Here is an 18,163-nt window from a genome sequence, read left to right on the forward strand (position 1 = left end):
TCTGGTGTTGGGAAATAAGAAATGGACAATTAATTATCGGCGATTACCTAACTACCCTGAGAAATGAGCTAGTTTACTAAGTACTTATACACGTCGAGCTAAATTAAACAACATGTTACACTGTTAATAATATTCCTACATTAGTTATTTCTCTTTTATGCTGAGCCATTGCATTAATGTGGGTTTCTTTTTTATAGAAGTCACAGCTAATATTTTATTTTATTACATTACACTAATAGTCACAAAATAAATAAAATTTTTATTTTATTACATTACAGCACCATATATCTACGGATTATGTAAAGGTTGTTCAGTGTGTTAATATACTTAAATGTTTATGTATCGTATTTTCTGAGCTTGAATCTTGGGACACACCCAGAAATTGCCTACATTAGTGTGGAAAGCCGACTAAACTCACAATCAGTTTGAGAAGTGTGGGCTGTAACAAAACTCAAAAGTTGTAATAGCATATAAAGCTGGTGATATGCTAGGAAAAGCCTCCCAAACAAACTCCAAAAATGAAGGCCATGTGATAATGAGTTCTATCAGCGAACAGTATAAGTCTGAGGAAGCTATGACTGATCAAGTAGATAAGAGTAACAATGCAGTTGTCAGATATAAAAATGAGTAAACGGCAAAGAGAGATTTTTTAAGATAGTAACATTAAAAAATAGATTGTGATCATAGAGAGAATTATGTGAAGGTGCTTAATGCATGTCTTATGAGCTACAGTAACATAAGTAGTCTACATAATCAAAAAAGAATGAATGTAATGAATCTGAATGCACCTGCTCTTCGTGTGCGAATTAAAGTACATATTCAGAACCACTCTATACGTTCTATGCTGAATGGTATATTGGAATTAATGTGTAAAACGTTTATGTATGGACACAATGTTTCCATCTCAAATAGGAATGATTTGATCCAGCAATTGAAAGATAAGGTGTTCCCACCTGAGTGATGCTTAGTTTCACTTGAAATAAAGAATCTATGCACAAACATTCCTACAGATGGAATGATAATTATTATCCAAGAAAACCTTTTTTAACTGAGATCAGCTCTAGATGGAGGAAATTGTAGAATTGATTTCACTGCTCAGTGTAGAAATGACGAACTGATTCTCCTTTAATAATAACGTTTATAAACAGATGGTTGATTGTTCGATGAGATTCCGGGATTGCAGCCGGATCATATTGACTTCTTGCCACGATATTTCGGCTGGCAATCGTCCAGCCATCTTCAGGTTAGTGTCCGTCACTGGAGACTGCAAGTTCCCGGAGTCAACTTTATAGCAAAAAATTGGCGCGAAAATGTATGCGCACTGGCCTCCGTCACAGGAGCGTCCTCTATCAAACCCGCGCCCTCTGGAGCTACTGTTCTATCTGTGGTGCGCAGGCGCATGCGTAAAGGTGAAAACTACATGTTTGCCCTTGTCGGAATGCGCGCCCGCAGCGCTAAAAACAGACGTCAGATGTCGCCAGACGTGTCACTGTGGATAAACTGTCTTCTCTCAGAGTAAATTAGAGAGATCACCGGGTCCCAAGCCTTGTCCAGTTGAAAACCGCCATCACGATTTATAAGATTTTCCACTAGGCGTATCTCCACAGATTCTTTAATTACTGAATACCAGAAAGTTTTTCGCTGGGGCCAAGATTTTCGTGGCAGAAAAATCCATAGCTTGTCCTGTGGCAATTTAGTGCTCAGCTACGGCCGACTTACTGGGCTGCGAAAGGCGAGTGTGGCGTTCGTGTTCAACGCACCTTTCATGTACTGCGCTCGTCGTCTGACCAATGTAAGCTTTGCCACACTGGCAAGGAATTTTATAGATCCCGGCCTTCCCTTGCCAGTTTGGCAGGTCCCCGGACTCGTACACGACCAGTGAACATTCGCGCGCCAGAGATCGTCGCCATCGGTATTTTGTGTGACATCGCGTTAGTGCCTTAGTGTTTCACCGTCCGCGCTCCTCATTCACGTGTGTCGTCTCTGTCACCTATGTTCGTCAATCAGTGCTGACCGTTTTTTATTTTCGCTACGTCTGTGAACGGCTCCATGTGTTTTACTTTGTGCGTGTACTGTTTGCTATCCATCATTTTGTTTTGCTTTTCTGTATCTTAATCTGTCATAATTGTAATGTCTGTGGCCGAAGAGCGGCGTAGTTTTGCCGCTTTCGGCCTCCCTTGTATCAGGTATAAAATGACAATAAAGAAAAAAAACTTGCTGTCTGCAGTGACGGACACTCACCTGAAGATGGCTGGACGATTGCCAGCCGAAATATCGTGGCAAGAAGTCAACATGATCCGGCTGCAATCCCGAAATCTCATCGACCATTCAATACGCCGGGAAAACTTCAAGAATCACAGGTGGTTGATTATCGATGGGTAGCTGTCTTGCCACTTCCCTTGCCAACGTATATGTCAATTATTTGGAACGTAAATATTATAGCGAAGGGTCTGGTCTCGATAAACAAATTCTGTTCTACTGTAGTTAGGTTGCCGATGTAATAATTCAGTAAAAGAAGTATGCAGCCAACCAGTTTGCGTATGTTTACTGTAAACTCTTGAGTAGATGCCAGTATCATTAAGGGTATCTTTTTCAGCAGGAACGCCACCCTCGATGTTTTGAAGATATTAAAAAATAAACGTCTAAAATACTTAATACTTTACAACACTTAAATCAAGTACGTGGAATAAAACTGACACTTACACGATATTGAAATTGTAAACATACATAACAAGCTAAGCAGCTCAAATCGAACAGTAGAAAATACGGAATAAATGTAAGTGCTACCGCATACCGTTTTTGTGCTTGTGCTGTTGTGGTAGTTCATAATTATGGATAAACTTTGAACAAGAAAGAAGAGGAAAAGCGATTTTTATTCGTCTGCTAATTTTATGGTAAGTTAGAAATATGTACGCACTACTACAACAGCCCGATCACCCACCTGCAGCAGTTTAATGTTAGCACTGGTGTCTTAATTTGGAAACTGGTAGAACTTCAGGGTTGCAACATTTCAGTATTTCACAAGGAAGCGGACTGGTAAATATCATTGTAAATACATTATGATAAATCAGTGCATAAGAATACCCTTCGATTTGTCTGCATTGCCCAGAAATGGCGTTGATGAACAAAAACATCACTCAAATGACAATGGTTACATTTCTTAAAAAAATTGCTCCATTCTATCATTATTAGAACAAATGGCAAAATATTGCCCAGTCTGGTGCCCCAAGCGGGGCTCCGCTGTATTAACCAGTTCCAGCATGGAAAGATGGGGAAGACTCTGTTGATAGCGGAAGGGGTATGTCATGACAGCACAATCTACAGTTCGTTTGTTTCTAAAAGATTTTTTTTTTAGTGGGCTGCACGATTTCGTGTGAGTCGACTGTGACCTGCATCCCTTCCTCCCTCTTTCGTCAAAATATAATTACGCTCTTTGCAATACTATCGCAGCTGAAGGCCGCAATTACATTGACAATTAAATCTTTAAATATGCATGGTTTTCTTCACTATCAAATGACTAAAAATGCACAGTCAAATAAAAAAACGTGAAATGTCGCAAATTACTCTTTTTGTAGTGATGCATTTTACTGTTCTTTAAAACAACCAGTTTTTCAAAATTCTGTGTGTTGAGCCGCTAGCTAACAATCCCTGCTTTTGGGTGGTATGTTGTTGAAATCCATCTGCCCACAACCTTGAAAATGATTTCCTGTGGGAACACCACTTTGCACCAGCAACAAAAAGGCAGTTGGCATTATCCTCATTCTCCACAAAAGAAGGAATTCAAGACAACACTGTTCCCAGAAAAGTCATGGTGACAGTCATTGGGATTGTCATGCCATAATTCTCGTGTATGTGTTGCCAAGAGGGTCAACCATCAATTCAGAGGCATACACGAAGACTCTGAATAAACTCAAGAACCATTTCCGATGTGTTTGATCGGACAAGAATCCAGTGGAAATCTTGCTCCAACATGACAATGCACATCCACTCAGGTCTGAGAACCCAGGAGCACATTGTCAAATTGGGTTGGACATAATTGCTTCTCCACCATACAGATTCTCTACGGGGAACATACTTTGAAGATGGCGAGAGTGTCAATTATGCAGGGAAAACATGGCTACGCCTACAGGTCCAAAGCTTTTATCAGCAGGGAATACATGCTCTTCCACATTCATAGAATGTGATGGAGACTACGTAGAAAAATAGGGCGTGAACAAGATGTGTTGATGTTTATTGTCATCTGAGAAAAAAAATGTGGGGCATTACTTATTGAACGATCCTCATACATTACCCATAATGATGTCTGATTTTATCTTATGAGTCTACTTACTTAGAATGGCTGCTGTGCACCCCAGCTGAAGGGGTCTGAGTTGTGAACAAAGCACTGCTCCACTCAGCATCCTTGGAAGCAGTCTGGTAAGTGGTAACGGTTATGGTCATATTAGTGCATATAATAAACGACTTATCAACTGGGAATGTCGGTCTTAGTGGCCTGGCGGTAGAAGCGTTTGCCTGGAACGCGGTAGGTCGTCGGATCGAATCTCTGGCAGACAACGGACTTTGCAGTCTTCCTTTTAACCTAGCCTTCACCCCTCAACGAAGTGAGGAGCGCCCCGAAGCGACATGTTCTTCGAATCCCTCTTTAAACTCCAGGTCCCCGTTCCCTTGTTATACAATGTGTAGATTAGGGACGCGCTAGTCTCTAGAGTGATCTCCAGGTGAAAGACTTGAGCCAGGCCGCTGAGCCATACGAAATAGTTATTATTATTACAAGCGAAGGGGGTATGTTTCACAACTGCTGAATATGTACGGTAATTGGTTATAGGTCCTAGTCGCCTTCTACCTCCTTATCTTTGTCCATATCCTACTCCTCCCCCTCTCTGTCTCCTCCTCCATTCTCCATATTCTCTCTGCACATCTTGCTACACCATCACTATGTCCACTTGCTCCTCCAACTCTATATTTATCTCCTATTCCCCCTATCTTTATCCCTGAACCATGTTTACTATTGTTGCAAATTCACATTCTATAGTTGTATTCTCACCATAAGCCAATATTTTCTGTGAAATCTATGAGAGACAAAGGATAACAGCACATTGTTGTGTATACAATTTTTGTTTAAAATAAATATAATGATAATGTATATATATGGAAGAAACAATCTGTGTAATTGATTAAATACCCTGCGATCATAGATTAAATGACCTGCTAACATAGTTCAAACTCATTATGAGAAAGAGAACAAAACCACTGACTTTCACAGAAGAGCACAGTGCATCTTCTTTCACATACTCGATTTTAACAAGAATATATAGAGTCTGTCTGTCTGAACGCTTATTAGTGTAACATGTAACTATCTGAAGTAAATCAGACAAGAACTTTACAACATTTTTTGCTGTCAGTGTTTCCCTATTATATATTTTGTTTCCCCAACAGCTTCACTTATGTTTGTGTTCCACATACATATTGCACACATCTCCTCCTCCCTCTCTATGTTTTCCTATTCCAAACTCCCATCTCACTTTCCAATTCATGGCCCCAACACTACATATCCATCTCCTCTTTCCCATTCTGTCTCTCCATCTCCTCCCACCACTCTCTTTGTTCATCTCCTATGCCTCTCTCTCTGACCACGTCTTCTTCCCTCCTGTCTCTACCCATACCCTCCTTCTGCCCATGCCTTCCTAACCATTTACTTTTTCCATCTGCCCACTACCACTCCATCACTCCCACAGGCCTCCTGCATCTCCCCACTCTCAATGTATATTTCCTCCTCCCCCTCTCTCTGTCCATTCCCATCTCGCCCACTCTCTCTTCATTTTCTCTGCTCTTCTCTGTCATAACATCTCCTCTCATTTCACTGTCCAGCTCAGTCTCCTACTCTCTTACCCTTTCCTCAATCCATCCTCCTACAGCTCAGCGCACCCAAGTCGCAACAATAGACTTCTGTGGTCCGAGCATTTTCCTCAAAATCTTCGATCTTTCTTTTCGAGTTCTCGGAGCTCATCTTTATATTTAAAATAAGACACTCCAAAGTGTCCAATCGTTTAGGTTGCGCCACTGACTGTGGTCTGGCAGGATAACACCCTTCTGTGCTACTTGTTCTGTGTTAGCTTGTAGGCCAGGTCTAGTTTTTCTGGCTCTTCCTTTGTTGCCCCCTTATCAAATCCATTCGGTTGATCCATTCGCCCAGGATTTCAACCACTCTGTCTCCTTAATATTTCTCTCATTTACCTCCATGCATCTCTCACTTTGGCGCCTCTACTCCACGCCTCTACTCCATATGTTATTTCTTTTCACTGGAGATTTGAAGACCCATTTTTTCTGTGGTTTCGTGAAGACTCTCAACTATCTTTCGAGCGTCTTCTCGGTTGTTGGCTAAGAGAACAAGATCGTTGTCAAAAGCTAAACGCTTGATTTACGGGTTCTTTCACTCCGAAGGTGTATTCCTCTTGTTCCTTCCAAATCCAGAACCTCTTTTTGGGTTTTCACTATTTTCTCTATTGTGATGTTGTAGAAGATTGGAGAAATACATTGAGCCCTTGCAAAGGAGATTGAAAGACCAGGCAAGTACTGCTCCCACCCAAGTGCCTGTTGCGCAAGGCAGCCTACACATTGGGACCTGGAAACAATTTCTTGCTCCTGATGTGGATGCTGCACTGCAAAACCGAACAGTAAGGCAGGCCAGTACTATTCCCACACAACATGCCTATCGTTCAGGATAGCCCATTAGCCTGTACCCCAGTGGCTGAAAAATTACATCTTTGCCCATATCTCCACTTCTATTACAACTATGAGGTTATAAAACCCACTTATGAGGCCTGCTGTTTGTGGGTCAAATTTCGTTAAAATCGATGTAGGAGATTGGCAGTAGGTCATAGATACGCACACAGACGTACATATACTCCACATTATATATACATACATATGTCTGTCCGAATGTTTGTTATAGTAACCTGTAAAAATCTGAGGTAACTCACTCAATAATCTTTCAACATTTCTCTAACAATATTTGCCTGTTATATATTTACATACTGTATATATTGCAAATATACAGAAGTTTCCGAGATATTTGCTGAAAATATTTCCCTCTTAGATGTTTGTATGTATGATTTATGTGGTGTCACTGCCAGACACCACACTTGCTAGGTGGTAGCCTTTAAATCGGCCGCGGTCCGTTAGTATACGTCGGACCCGCGTGCCGCCACTATCAGTGATTGCAGACCGAGCGCCGCCACACGGCAGGTCTAGAGAGACTTCCTAGCACTCGCCCCAGTTGTACAACCGACTTTGCTAGCAATGGTTCAGTGACAAAATACGCTCTAATTTGCCGAGCCGATAGTTTAGCATACCCTTCAGCTACATCATTTGCTACGACCTAGCAAGGCGCCATATTCAGTTACTATTGATATTGTGAATCATGTACCGTCAAGAGCGACGTTCATCATTAATGGATTAAAGTTAAGTATTCCACCAGCTACGTCCGTTTTTCTAAATTCTAATTTCCTTGTCCTGTTCCAGACCTCACGCTATCCTGCGTGAGCTAAAACGCGTGCCTTTCGGCTTCCTCTATTCATAGGGTGTTGGCTCTCCTGCCAACCACAACAATTTATATTATAAACATATACGCCATGTTTGTCCAAATGTTTATTAGAGTAATGCGTAAATCAGTCAACTTTTTTCGAGACTTTTGCTAACAGATTTTTCCCTTTATGTATTAAATATCTATTTAATTGTTATACATGTTAAAGCAATATATAGCCTACGTCCGTTTGAATTTTCATTAGATTACAGTGTAAAAATCTGAAGTAAATTGGTCAAATACTTCTCGATATTTTTGGTAACAACATTAAACAATGACTTGTGTTAATGTACATGTATAGATCATCAACTGGGTGACGCCGGCCGTTGTGACCTAGCGGTTCTAGGCGCTTCAGTCTGGAACCACGCGACCGCTACGGTCGCAGGTTCGAATCCTGCCTCGGGCATGGATGTGTGTGATGCCCTTACGTGTTAGTTAAGTTTAAGCAGGTCTAAGTTCTAGGAGACTGATGACCTCAAATGTTAAGTCCCATAGTGCTCAGAGACATTTTTGAACTGGATGACAAACAAATGTATTTATAAATATGAATAGTGTAGTTGTTCATGAGACTGGAATTGGGAATGTGTAGCAGAGAACTCACCGCACTCGAGAGATGCGGTCTGTGGGCGGTGGCGCAGCATCAGAGGCAGCGGCAGGCGTGCCACCACGTCCGCTCTCTGGTGGAGTGGCAGCAGGTGGCTCGCTGTCTTGGGTGGCTGGTTCGCTGTAAGAGAAGCACAGAATAGGTGTGGGTTGGCTGCCATGGGGTGAGTGCGAGAGTATTCACATGGGAAACAGGTGGCTCCTTGCTAGACAGCGCTGAAGACCTTGCTGTCGTGCGCCCACAAAACCCCTCTCTACTACTTGCTAGACAGCAGGAACAGGTGTGAGACTGGCTGCTCATCACACATTGAAGTAATACTACACACACCGCTATGGAGCCACAGGATAGATACATGGCTCAACTGATGTTCACACTACAATGGTGAAAAGAGTTAGTATCTGCACCAGTTGCACAGGGTTGCTCATGGAATCAGGTTAAGTGCCTCAACAACAACAAAACAGTTAGCAAAAGTGTACTGCTGGCTCTTAAAATTACAGCCCATGGTCTCATGATAACCACTGCTGCTTCTAGATCATGGGTTTCTTTGTTCGATTCTGAGGTGGCTCCTAGATTTTATTCACTTGTGGACTGGCTCCTTGAGTTATCCCAACCATTTCATCTCACCTTCATTGATGTGTCCAGTTGCTCAAGTGGCGTCAAATGGAAACACTTGCTTCAGGCTGCTGAACATACCCAGATGTGATAGCCCTGCTGACAGCCATATGGCCATTATTAAAATTAAGGTACCAGTAAAGTTAGAAACTAACGAGATATTACTCATAGTGCATATACTGAAGAGTATTGTAATGCCGATGCTAAAGTTTAGGCGTTCAGCTTCATGGCAGCCACGTATGAAGCAGGTAGCAGGCAGGCTCAGAGGAGCCAATATGTAATTCCACAGGTGAGCCTGTTTGCACTATGCAATGTGGCCAGGCCAACGTGTACAATCCTGGTAACATTTGAGAAAGGCCATGGAACTACAACCTGGCCTGCAGAACATTCCCACACCACGGCAACATGGTGGTGACAGCTTGTATGTGTATTCAGACAGCATGCGTGCTATGAAACATTATATATCACCTCCAATTCTCGCATAGTGATGCACTGTTTGGCAGCACAACTCAAAGTCCATGCAAGCCTCCATCTTCATATGGGCCAGGGAGCTGCCGAAATTGTCCCAGGTAGGCAGCTCCAACAGACCGGCTCATAAATCTGAGTTTGCATCAGTGGACTTAGAACGACACAGCAGATGACCTGTCCCCCTATCTCCACAGCACCACCAAACTTCTACCTCAGAGATCAATCATCAGTTTGCAACCTGGGCTGTACGGCTATCATCCTTCCACACGAGGATGAGTTTCTAACCCAGTAGCAGTAGACACCTAAGAGAATGCAGTGGAGGTAAATATCACTGGCACCTTTCAGTAAGGGCTGCATACTGCTAACTCAGGCGTGTAGTACTGAGTGTGGTATCAGCAAAGCAGGAGACCAGTGTCACCTCACCATCTCACTGCCATCTGTCGTCACCACCACCGCCAGGTGACCTGACGCCTGCAGAGGGTGTATCAAGATGCATTGCAGCACTTCGATGTTGTAGCTGAAGACTAAATAAAATATGTTGCACCTTGCAGCGGAGACCCATCGCCTCCACAATGAGCCACTCCACTATCTCCACACCAGGGGGTTAACTGACTCCAGGTCACGGCAGTAATAAGAATGCAACGTTAGTCTCTGGTGATTTGTGAGCAGGAACGAAACTTTAATACCCAGAGGCTCTCCAACTCGGCTGGGCATCGGGTCTGACTGAGGTAGATTTCTTTTACAGGGATACTTGACATGTCTTGGTATTACAGGTACAATGGAAACAATAATATTAAAGTAACTCACATATACAGACATTTACAGACTTACAGTCCTGAAATGACAGGGATGGAACAGGTAGTCAACTGTGGGTTTGTAGTAACAACCATTCCGGCCTTTTCCTGAAATAATTGAGAGGAACTACAGAAAACCAAAATCAGGATGGCTGGATGAAGACTGGAGCCTCCAGCGTACCAAGTACAAGGCCCTTCTGTTTAAACCAGTAGTATTACCTTATTTGCATTACCTCCATTGAACTATGTTGAATTACAAATAAGTTATTTGGTAATGAAAAAACGCTAATGCCACACTGTTCATTCATTTCTCACTCCCAGTCACTGAACACACTACACACACTATACGCGCATTGTTTCGTTACACTACACACACTACTCACATTATTAGCTGACGCCAGGACTATTTTGCGCACCGCAACTTCCCATTTGCAAGCTTAAAATACTAAATCAGAATCCCTCTACCACGAGTAACTTGTTGAACTCAGAAAAATGATTATGTGTTAAGATTATACACTGCATAGCTTTGCGAGCCCCCCCTCCCATGAACCATGGACCTTGCCGTTGGTGGGGAAGCTTGCGTGCCTCACCAGTACAGATGGTCGTACTGTAGGTGCAACCACAACGGAGGGGTATCTGTTGAGAGGTCAGACAAATGTGTGGTTCCTGAAGAGGGGCAGCAGCCTTTTCAGTAGTTGCAGGGGCAACAGTCTGGATGATTGACTGATCTGGCCTTGTAACACTAACCATAACGGCCTTGCTGTGCTGGTACTGCGAACGGCTAAAAGCAAGAGGAAACTACAGCCGTAATTTTTCCCGAGGGCATGCAGCTTTACTGTATGGTTAAATGATGATGGCGTCCTCTTGGGTAAAATATTCCGGAGGTAAAATAGTCCCCCACTCGGATCTCCGGGTGGGGACTACTCAGGAGGACATTGTTATCAGGAGGAAGAAAACTGACGTTCTATGGGTCGGAGCGTGGAATTTCAGAACCCTTAATCGGGCAGGCAGGTTAGAAAATTTAAAAAGGGAAATTTATAGGTTAAAGTTAGATATAGTGGGAATTAGTGAAGTTCAGTGGCAGGAGGAACAACACTTCTGACAGGTGAATACAAGGTTATAAATACATAATCAAATAGGGGTAATGCTGGAGTAGGTTTAATAATGAATAGGAAAATAGGAATTAAGCTACTACAAACAGCTTAGTGAACACAGTATTGTGGCCAAGGTAGATACGAAGCCCACGTCAACAACAGTAGTACAAGTTTATATGCCAACTAGCTCCGCAGATGACGAAGAGATTGATGAAATGTATGATGATATAAAATAGATTATTCAAATAGTAAAGGGAGAGAAAAATTTAATAGTGATGGGTGACTGGAATTCGATAGTAGGAAAAGGGAGAGAAGGAAACGTAGCAGGTGAATATTGATTGGGGGGGAAAATGAAAGAGGGAGCCGTCTGGTAGAATTTTGCATAGAGCATAACTTAATCATACCCAACACTTGGTTCAAGAATCATGAAAGAAGGTTGTATACATGGAATAAGCCTGGAGATACTAGAAGGTATCAGATAGATTATATAATGGTAAGACAGAGATTCAGGAACCAGGTTTTAAATTGTAAGACTTTTCCAAGGGCATATGTAGACTCTGACCACAATCTGTTGGTTATCAACCGTAGATTAAAACTAAAGAACTGCAAAACGGTGGGAATTTAAGGAGATGGGACATGGATAAACTGAAAGAACCAGAGGATGTAGAGAGCTTCAGGAAGAGCATTAGGGAACGATTGACAAGAATGGGGGAAGGAAATACAGTAGAAGAAGAATGAGTAGCTTTGACAGACGAAATAGTGAAGGTAGCAGAGGATCAAGTATGTAAAAAGACGAGAGCTAATAGAAATCCTTGGCTAACAGAAGAGATATTGAATTTAATTGATGAAAGGAGAAAATATAAAACTGCAGTAAACGAAGCAGGCATAAAACAATACAAACGTCTCACAAATGAGATCGACAGGAGGTGCTAATTGGCTAAGCAGGGATGGCTAGAGGACAAATGTAAGGATCTAGAGGCACATATCACTAGGGGTAAGATAGATACTGCCTACAGGAAAATTAAGGAGACCTTTGGAGAAAACAGAACCACTTGCATGAATATCAAGAACTCAGATGGAAACCCATTTCTAAGCAAGGAAGGGAAAGCAGAAAGGCGGAAAAAGTATATAGAGGGTCTACACAAGGGCGATGTACTCTAGGGCAATATTATGTAAATGTAAGAGGACGTAGATGAAGATGATATAGGAGATATGATACTGCGTGAAGAATATGACAGAGCACTGAAAGACCTAAGTCGAAACAAGGCCCCGGGATATAGACAACATTCCATTAGAATTACTGACAGCCTTGGGTGAGCCAGGTCTAACAAAACTCTACCATCTGGTGAGCAAGATGTATGAGACAGGTGAAATACCCACAGACTTCAAGAAGAATATAATAATTCCAATCCCAAAGAAAGCAGGTGTTGACAGATGTGAAAATTATTGAACTATCAGTTTACTAAGCCACGGCAGCAAAATACTAACACGAATTCTTTACAGACGAACGGAAAAACAGGTAGAAGCCAACCTCGGGGAAGATCAGTTTGGATTCTGTAGAAATGTTGGAACATGGGAGGCAATGCTGACCCTACGACTTATCTTAGAAAATAGATTAAGGAAAGGCAAACCTACAATTCTAGCATTTGTAGACTTAGAGAAAGCTTTTGACAATGTTGACTGGAATACTCTCTTTCAAATTCTGAAGGGGGCAGGGGTAAAATAAAGGGAGCGAAACGCTATTTACAAATTGTACAGAAACCAGATGGCAGTTATAAGACTCGAGGGACATGAAAGGGAAGCAGTGGTTGGGAAGGGAGTGAGACAGGGTTGTAGCCTCTCCCCAATGTTATTCAATCTGTATATTGAGCAAGCAGTAAAGGAAATGAATGAAAAATTCGAAGTAGGTATTAAAATCCATGGAGAAGAAATAAAAACTTTTGAGGTTCGCCGATGACATAGTAATTCTATCAGAGACAGCAAAGAACTTAGAAGAGCAGTTGAACGGAATGGACAGTGTCTTGAAAGGAGGATATAAGATGAACATCAACAAAAGCAAAACGAGGATAATGGAATGTAGTCGAATTAAATCGGGTGATGCTGAGGGAATTAGATTAGGAAATGAGACACTTAAAGTAGTAAAGGAATTTTGCTATTTGGGGAGCAAAATAACTGATGATGGTCGAAGTAGAGAAAATACAAAATGTAGACTGGCAATGGCAAGGAAAGCGTTTCTGAAGAAGAGAACTTTGTTAACATCGAGTATAGATTTAAGCGTCAGGAAGTCGTTTCTGAAAGTATTTGTATGGAGTGTAGCCATGTATGGAAGTGAAATGCGGACGATAAATAGTTTAGACAAGAAGAGAATAGAAGCTTTCGAAATGTGGTGCTACAGAAGAATGTTGAAGATTAGATGGGTAGATCACATAACTAATGAGGAGTTATTGAATAGAATTAGAGAGAAGAGAAATTTGTGGCACAACTTAACTAGAAGAATGGATCAGTTGGTAGGGCCTATTCTGAGGCATCAAGGGATCACCAATTTAGTATTGGAGGGCAGCGTGTAGGGTAAAAATCGTAGAGGGAGACCAAGAGATGAATACACTCAACAGATTCAGAAGGATGTAGCTTGCAGTAGGTACTGGGAGATGAAAAACCTTGCTCAGGTTAGAGTAGAATGGAGAGCCGCATCAAACCAGTCTCTGGACTGAAGACCACAACAACAACAGCTTTGCGACTAACTTTTGACAGCAAATGAAAACAGCAGGAAAATATAAAGTCTGTGGGTGTTACGTGGAATGTCAGATGTTTATTACCGTTATTATTTGCATTACATGTTACCAAACACCTAATCTGTGTCATCTAAGTAATCCCCCAATGTATAGAATCTTTGGCTAATTCATACTTTTTAATTGCCTTTATAAATAAGTTTGTTTTTAGCAATTTCTTTGATCTCCCTTGTTAATTTATTGCATAGTTTTATTCCTTGGTTGAAATTGCTGTTTTGATTTTATGATTACTTTTTCTTGGTAAAAATAAGTTCAGTGTAGATCTTGTTCCATAGTCATGGGCAGACCTTTTTGTGCAGTCACCATTGTTCTTTCTGATATCAACAACTGATTGGTAAAAGTACCCACACACTACAGCTAAAATGCGCAGTGTTTTTTTACAGATGTTTATAAAGAGTTTGACTACCATTTTCGGCCATTAGTCTTACGGCCCTTTAGTGCCGTTTTAAAATTGTTGTCATGTATTGTGTTCTTCATCCCCAGGAAAGAATACCATAGCTAAGAACATAGTGCACATGTGAATAGTATGCAGCTAAAACACGCTGGCTGTTACACACTGATGACAGACTTTGTCGGCTTAACGTTCAGACAATAATCTGTTTGCAAATATCTTTGTGTGTTCACGACTATTGAGATCTGAGAATCAGTATTTATTCCAAGAAATTTCTCAGTTTGTTACACTGTCTATAGAGGTGCTATCTACATTTAATTTAATATTGTCATTTCCTCTCTTGAAACTGAAATTCATGCCATTTCTTTTCTTCACGTTCAGTGGAACTTTATTGCTGACTTGCCAAATGTAAATTACTTGAAACCTGCATTTCGTTAAAACTTTTATCCGTTCTCGATTTGGAACACTGCGACTGTCTTGCTGAAGGTTTCAGGTATCAGGAATTACTGCAACCAATCGCCGTTTTTTCTTTAATTTTTGTTTATTCATGACCGGTTTGGAATATCCTGGCGATTCATCATCAGATGATATAATTTAGTTTGAAGTATTGTGGGGGTCGTGCATCTGTGGCAAATATAGAGACGAAAAAGTGAGTACTGTATGTGGGAAGAAGATTGTAAGATTAATTTGATGGTATTACTCACTGTTTTTATTCTTGTGGCAAGCACTGCTCTAGAAAACATAAAGCATGCTTTCCATTATCGTTAAATATCAAGTGAAACAGGCCCTGAAACCTTTGCATTTCGTTTCTCTGCAAGGAATTCTGTTGTTACCTCAGTGACTATAACGCTACTGCCATCAGTAAAGAGGATTTTTTCTTCTTGAGAACACTGGTGGGAAAGTCATTGGTGTATATCAGGAACACTATCGGTCTGACAGTGTTACCCTGAGGAACTCCTATTTTAATGTATGTTGACTCCGATAAATGTTTTACTAAAGCTTTAGACGTATTTGAGGTATGTGTTATCACTGCTCTTTGTACCCTATCTGCTAGGTGTGACCATAACCACTCATTACCCACCCCTCTTATTCCTAATGCTTCTAGCTTGTTTAGTAGGATCTGATGATCAAAAGTCTTAAAATCACTCGACAACTCATGACCAGATGTTTTTAATAGGTCAGAAACCTAGAGTGCTGACTGACCAGACCAAGAGACGAACCACCGTCTATAAAGACAGCATGACCAGCTCGCTGTCCTGCACTCTGTTCTTGAAACATCATTGTCACAAAGACATCAAATGCACCAATCTTAGAATGTGAGCAACTCACCCTTTTTTCACATGATATCATGCGAACCATGGATGAAGGGTATCAGACGGATGCCATATTCCTTGACTTCTGGAATGCATTTGACTCGGTGCCCCACTGCAGACTCCTAACGAAGGTACGAGCATATGGGATTGGTTCCCCAATATGTGAGTGGCTCGAAGACTTCTTAAGTAATAGAACCCAGTACGTTGTCCTCGATGGTGAGTGTTCATTGGAGGTGATCATCTGGAGTGCCCCCGGGAAGTGTGGTAGGTCCGCTGTTGTTTTCTGTCTACACAAATGATCTTTTGGATAGGGTGGATAGCAATGTGCGGCTGTTTGCTGATGGTGCTGTGGTGTACGGGAAGGTGTCGTCGTTGAGTGACTGTAGGAGGATACAAGATGACTTGGACAGGATTTGTGATTGGTGTAAAGAATGGCAGCTAACTCTAAATATAGATAAATGTAAATTAATGCAGATGAATAGGAAAAAGAATCCCGTAGTGTTTGAATACTCCATTAGTAGTGTAGCACTTGACACAGTCACGTCAATTAAATATTTGGGCGTAACATTGCAGAGCGATATGAAGTGGGATGGGCATGTAATGGCAGTTGTGGGGAAGGTGGATAGTCGTCTTCGGTTTATTGGTAGAATTTTGGGAAGATGTGGTTCATCTGTAAAGGAGACCGCTTATAAAACACTAATACTACCTAGTCTCGAGTACTGCTCGAGCGTTTGTGATCCCTGTCAGGTCGGATTGAGGGAGGACATAGAAGTAATTCAGAGACGAGCTGCTAGATTTGTTACTGGTAGCTTTGATCATCACGTGAGTGTTACGGAAATGCTTCAGGAACTCGGGTGGGAGTCTCTAGAGGAAAGGAGGCGTTCTTTTCGTGAATCGCTACTGAGGAAATTTAGAGAACCAGCATTTGAGGCTGACTGCAAGTACAATTTTACTGCCGCCAACTTACATTTAGCGGAAAGACCACAAAGATAAGATAAGAGAGATTAGGGCTCATACAGAGGCATATAGGCAGTCATTTTTCCCTCATTCTGTTTGGGAGTGGAACAGGGAGAGAAGATGCTCGTTGTGGTACGAGGTACCCTCCGCCACGCACCGTATTGTGGATTGCGGAGAATGTATGTAGATGTAGATACCTGTTATCCAAATCACTTTCTGTGTGACTGAAAGGGATCGTGCTGTATACACATCAGCATCCTACACCATCACCCCGTATTCTGAAGTCAGATGACAATGTTAGACTCAATTTAGGAACGTTCGTCCTCTGTGAAAGTTCCATATACGAATACGTGATTAGGATGCTGTGTATAGATCCAGGGCACGACTGAAAATACAACGATATGCCACACGAGTATTCAGTGTCGTCATTGGGTGTACTACTGTCGGAACACCTCTCCTTGCTGCTGCATCAACGATACTTGACAATTTCACTATATCTACTGCTCCAAACGTCGCCCGCTACCTATGTGGATACCTGTCCTGTACGAAACAAGTCGAGTTCCACAGTGTCGTGTCTGCACAGCAAAGAGAGAAATGTATCAGTCGTTTGAGGCGCTGGTGAGACCTCTCATGGCACTGAGTATGGTCCTCCCTAATTCAGCAGTTGCATGCTAGCTCTGAACGTGTCATCCCAACCTAGGTCAATGAAAAACTCTTCTGTCACACCGGCAACTGCATTTTTTAAATTTCAGAATTTGGTCAATTATGGACAGCACAGAAGTTAAGATTCTTTGGTTTTCCTCCTCTTCTCCCTCAGAACCTCTTCATTCACACTCTTTTTTTTTCACCACCTCTGAAACGACCGTTTGGGCCTCCTGGTTGCTGGTCTCTCTTGAAATTCTTAATACTGTTTTTTCTACTGTTTACTTTGCTTCTGAATCTCTTCTATTGGTGGACTGTCTGTGGCATAAGACCAACTTCCAATGCATCACACTGCACCTCATTTACCTGTTCAGATATTTTCATTGCCACGATATTGCTAATGATCCTTTTGGTCAGTGTGCATTCATCTGACCTTAGCTAGTACCTGTAGTACTTTAAACTTCGCTTTCTCGTTGTGTACACCATCTTGTTGGTGTACTTGCAGAGTTCTCCACTTTTCTTCTTCTTCTGAGTCTCATCAGTAGCCTTCTGTAGGCCAAGAATTTTCGTTTCTTTTCGAGTTCTTCAAGCTCGCCTTTTTATTTAAAATAAGACACTCCAAAGTGTACAATCCTTATTGTTCTACTACCGATTTATAGTGTCTTGTAGGATAACGCCCGTTTGTTGTTCCATTTTGGTTGTAGGCCAGGTGTTGTTTTTTGGCTCTTCCTTTCTTAGCCTGCTTATCGAATTAATCCATTCCTCTGATTTATTTCCATGCATCTCTCACTTCGGTAGCTGTTCTGCATATATTATTTCTTTTCACAGTAGACTTGAAGTGGTTTCATGATGACTGAAGCATTTTCCGAGCATCTTTTCGGCTATGAGAGCAAGGTCGTCGGCAAGAGCTAAACGCC

General features: G+C 41.8%; 1 protein-coding gene across 1 annotated transcript in view; it reads right to left on the bottom strand.

The window, feature by feature from the left end:
• The window catches only part of LOC126426451 (ankyrin repeat and protein kinase domain-containing protein 1-like), a 39,405-nt gene extending 29,425 nt beyond the window's left edge, over positions 1-9,980 (bottom strand). Inside the window, exons 1-2 of the mRNA XM_050088366.1 lie at positions 9,880-9,980; positions 8,184-8,306 (exon numbers count right to left, since the gene is read on the bottom strand). Of these exons, the coding sequence (XP_049944323.1) occupies positions 8,184-8,306; positions 9,880-9,980 (224 nt within the window). The remainder of the gene's footprint in view (positions 1-8,183; positions 8,307-9,879) is intronic.
• Between the last annotated feature and the right edge of the window lie 8,183 nt (positions 9,981-18,163).

Source organism: Schistocerca serialis, chromosome 11 (assembly GCF_023864345.2).
Source record: "Schistocerca serialis cubense isolate TAMUIC-IGC-003099 chromosome 11, iqSchSeri2.2, whole genome shotgun sequence".
NCBI classification, from domain to species: Eukaryota; Metazoa; Arthropoda; class Insecta; order Orthoptera; family Acrididae; genus Schistocerca; species Schistocerca serialis.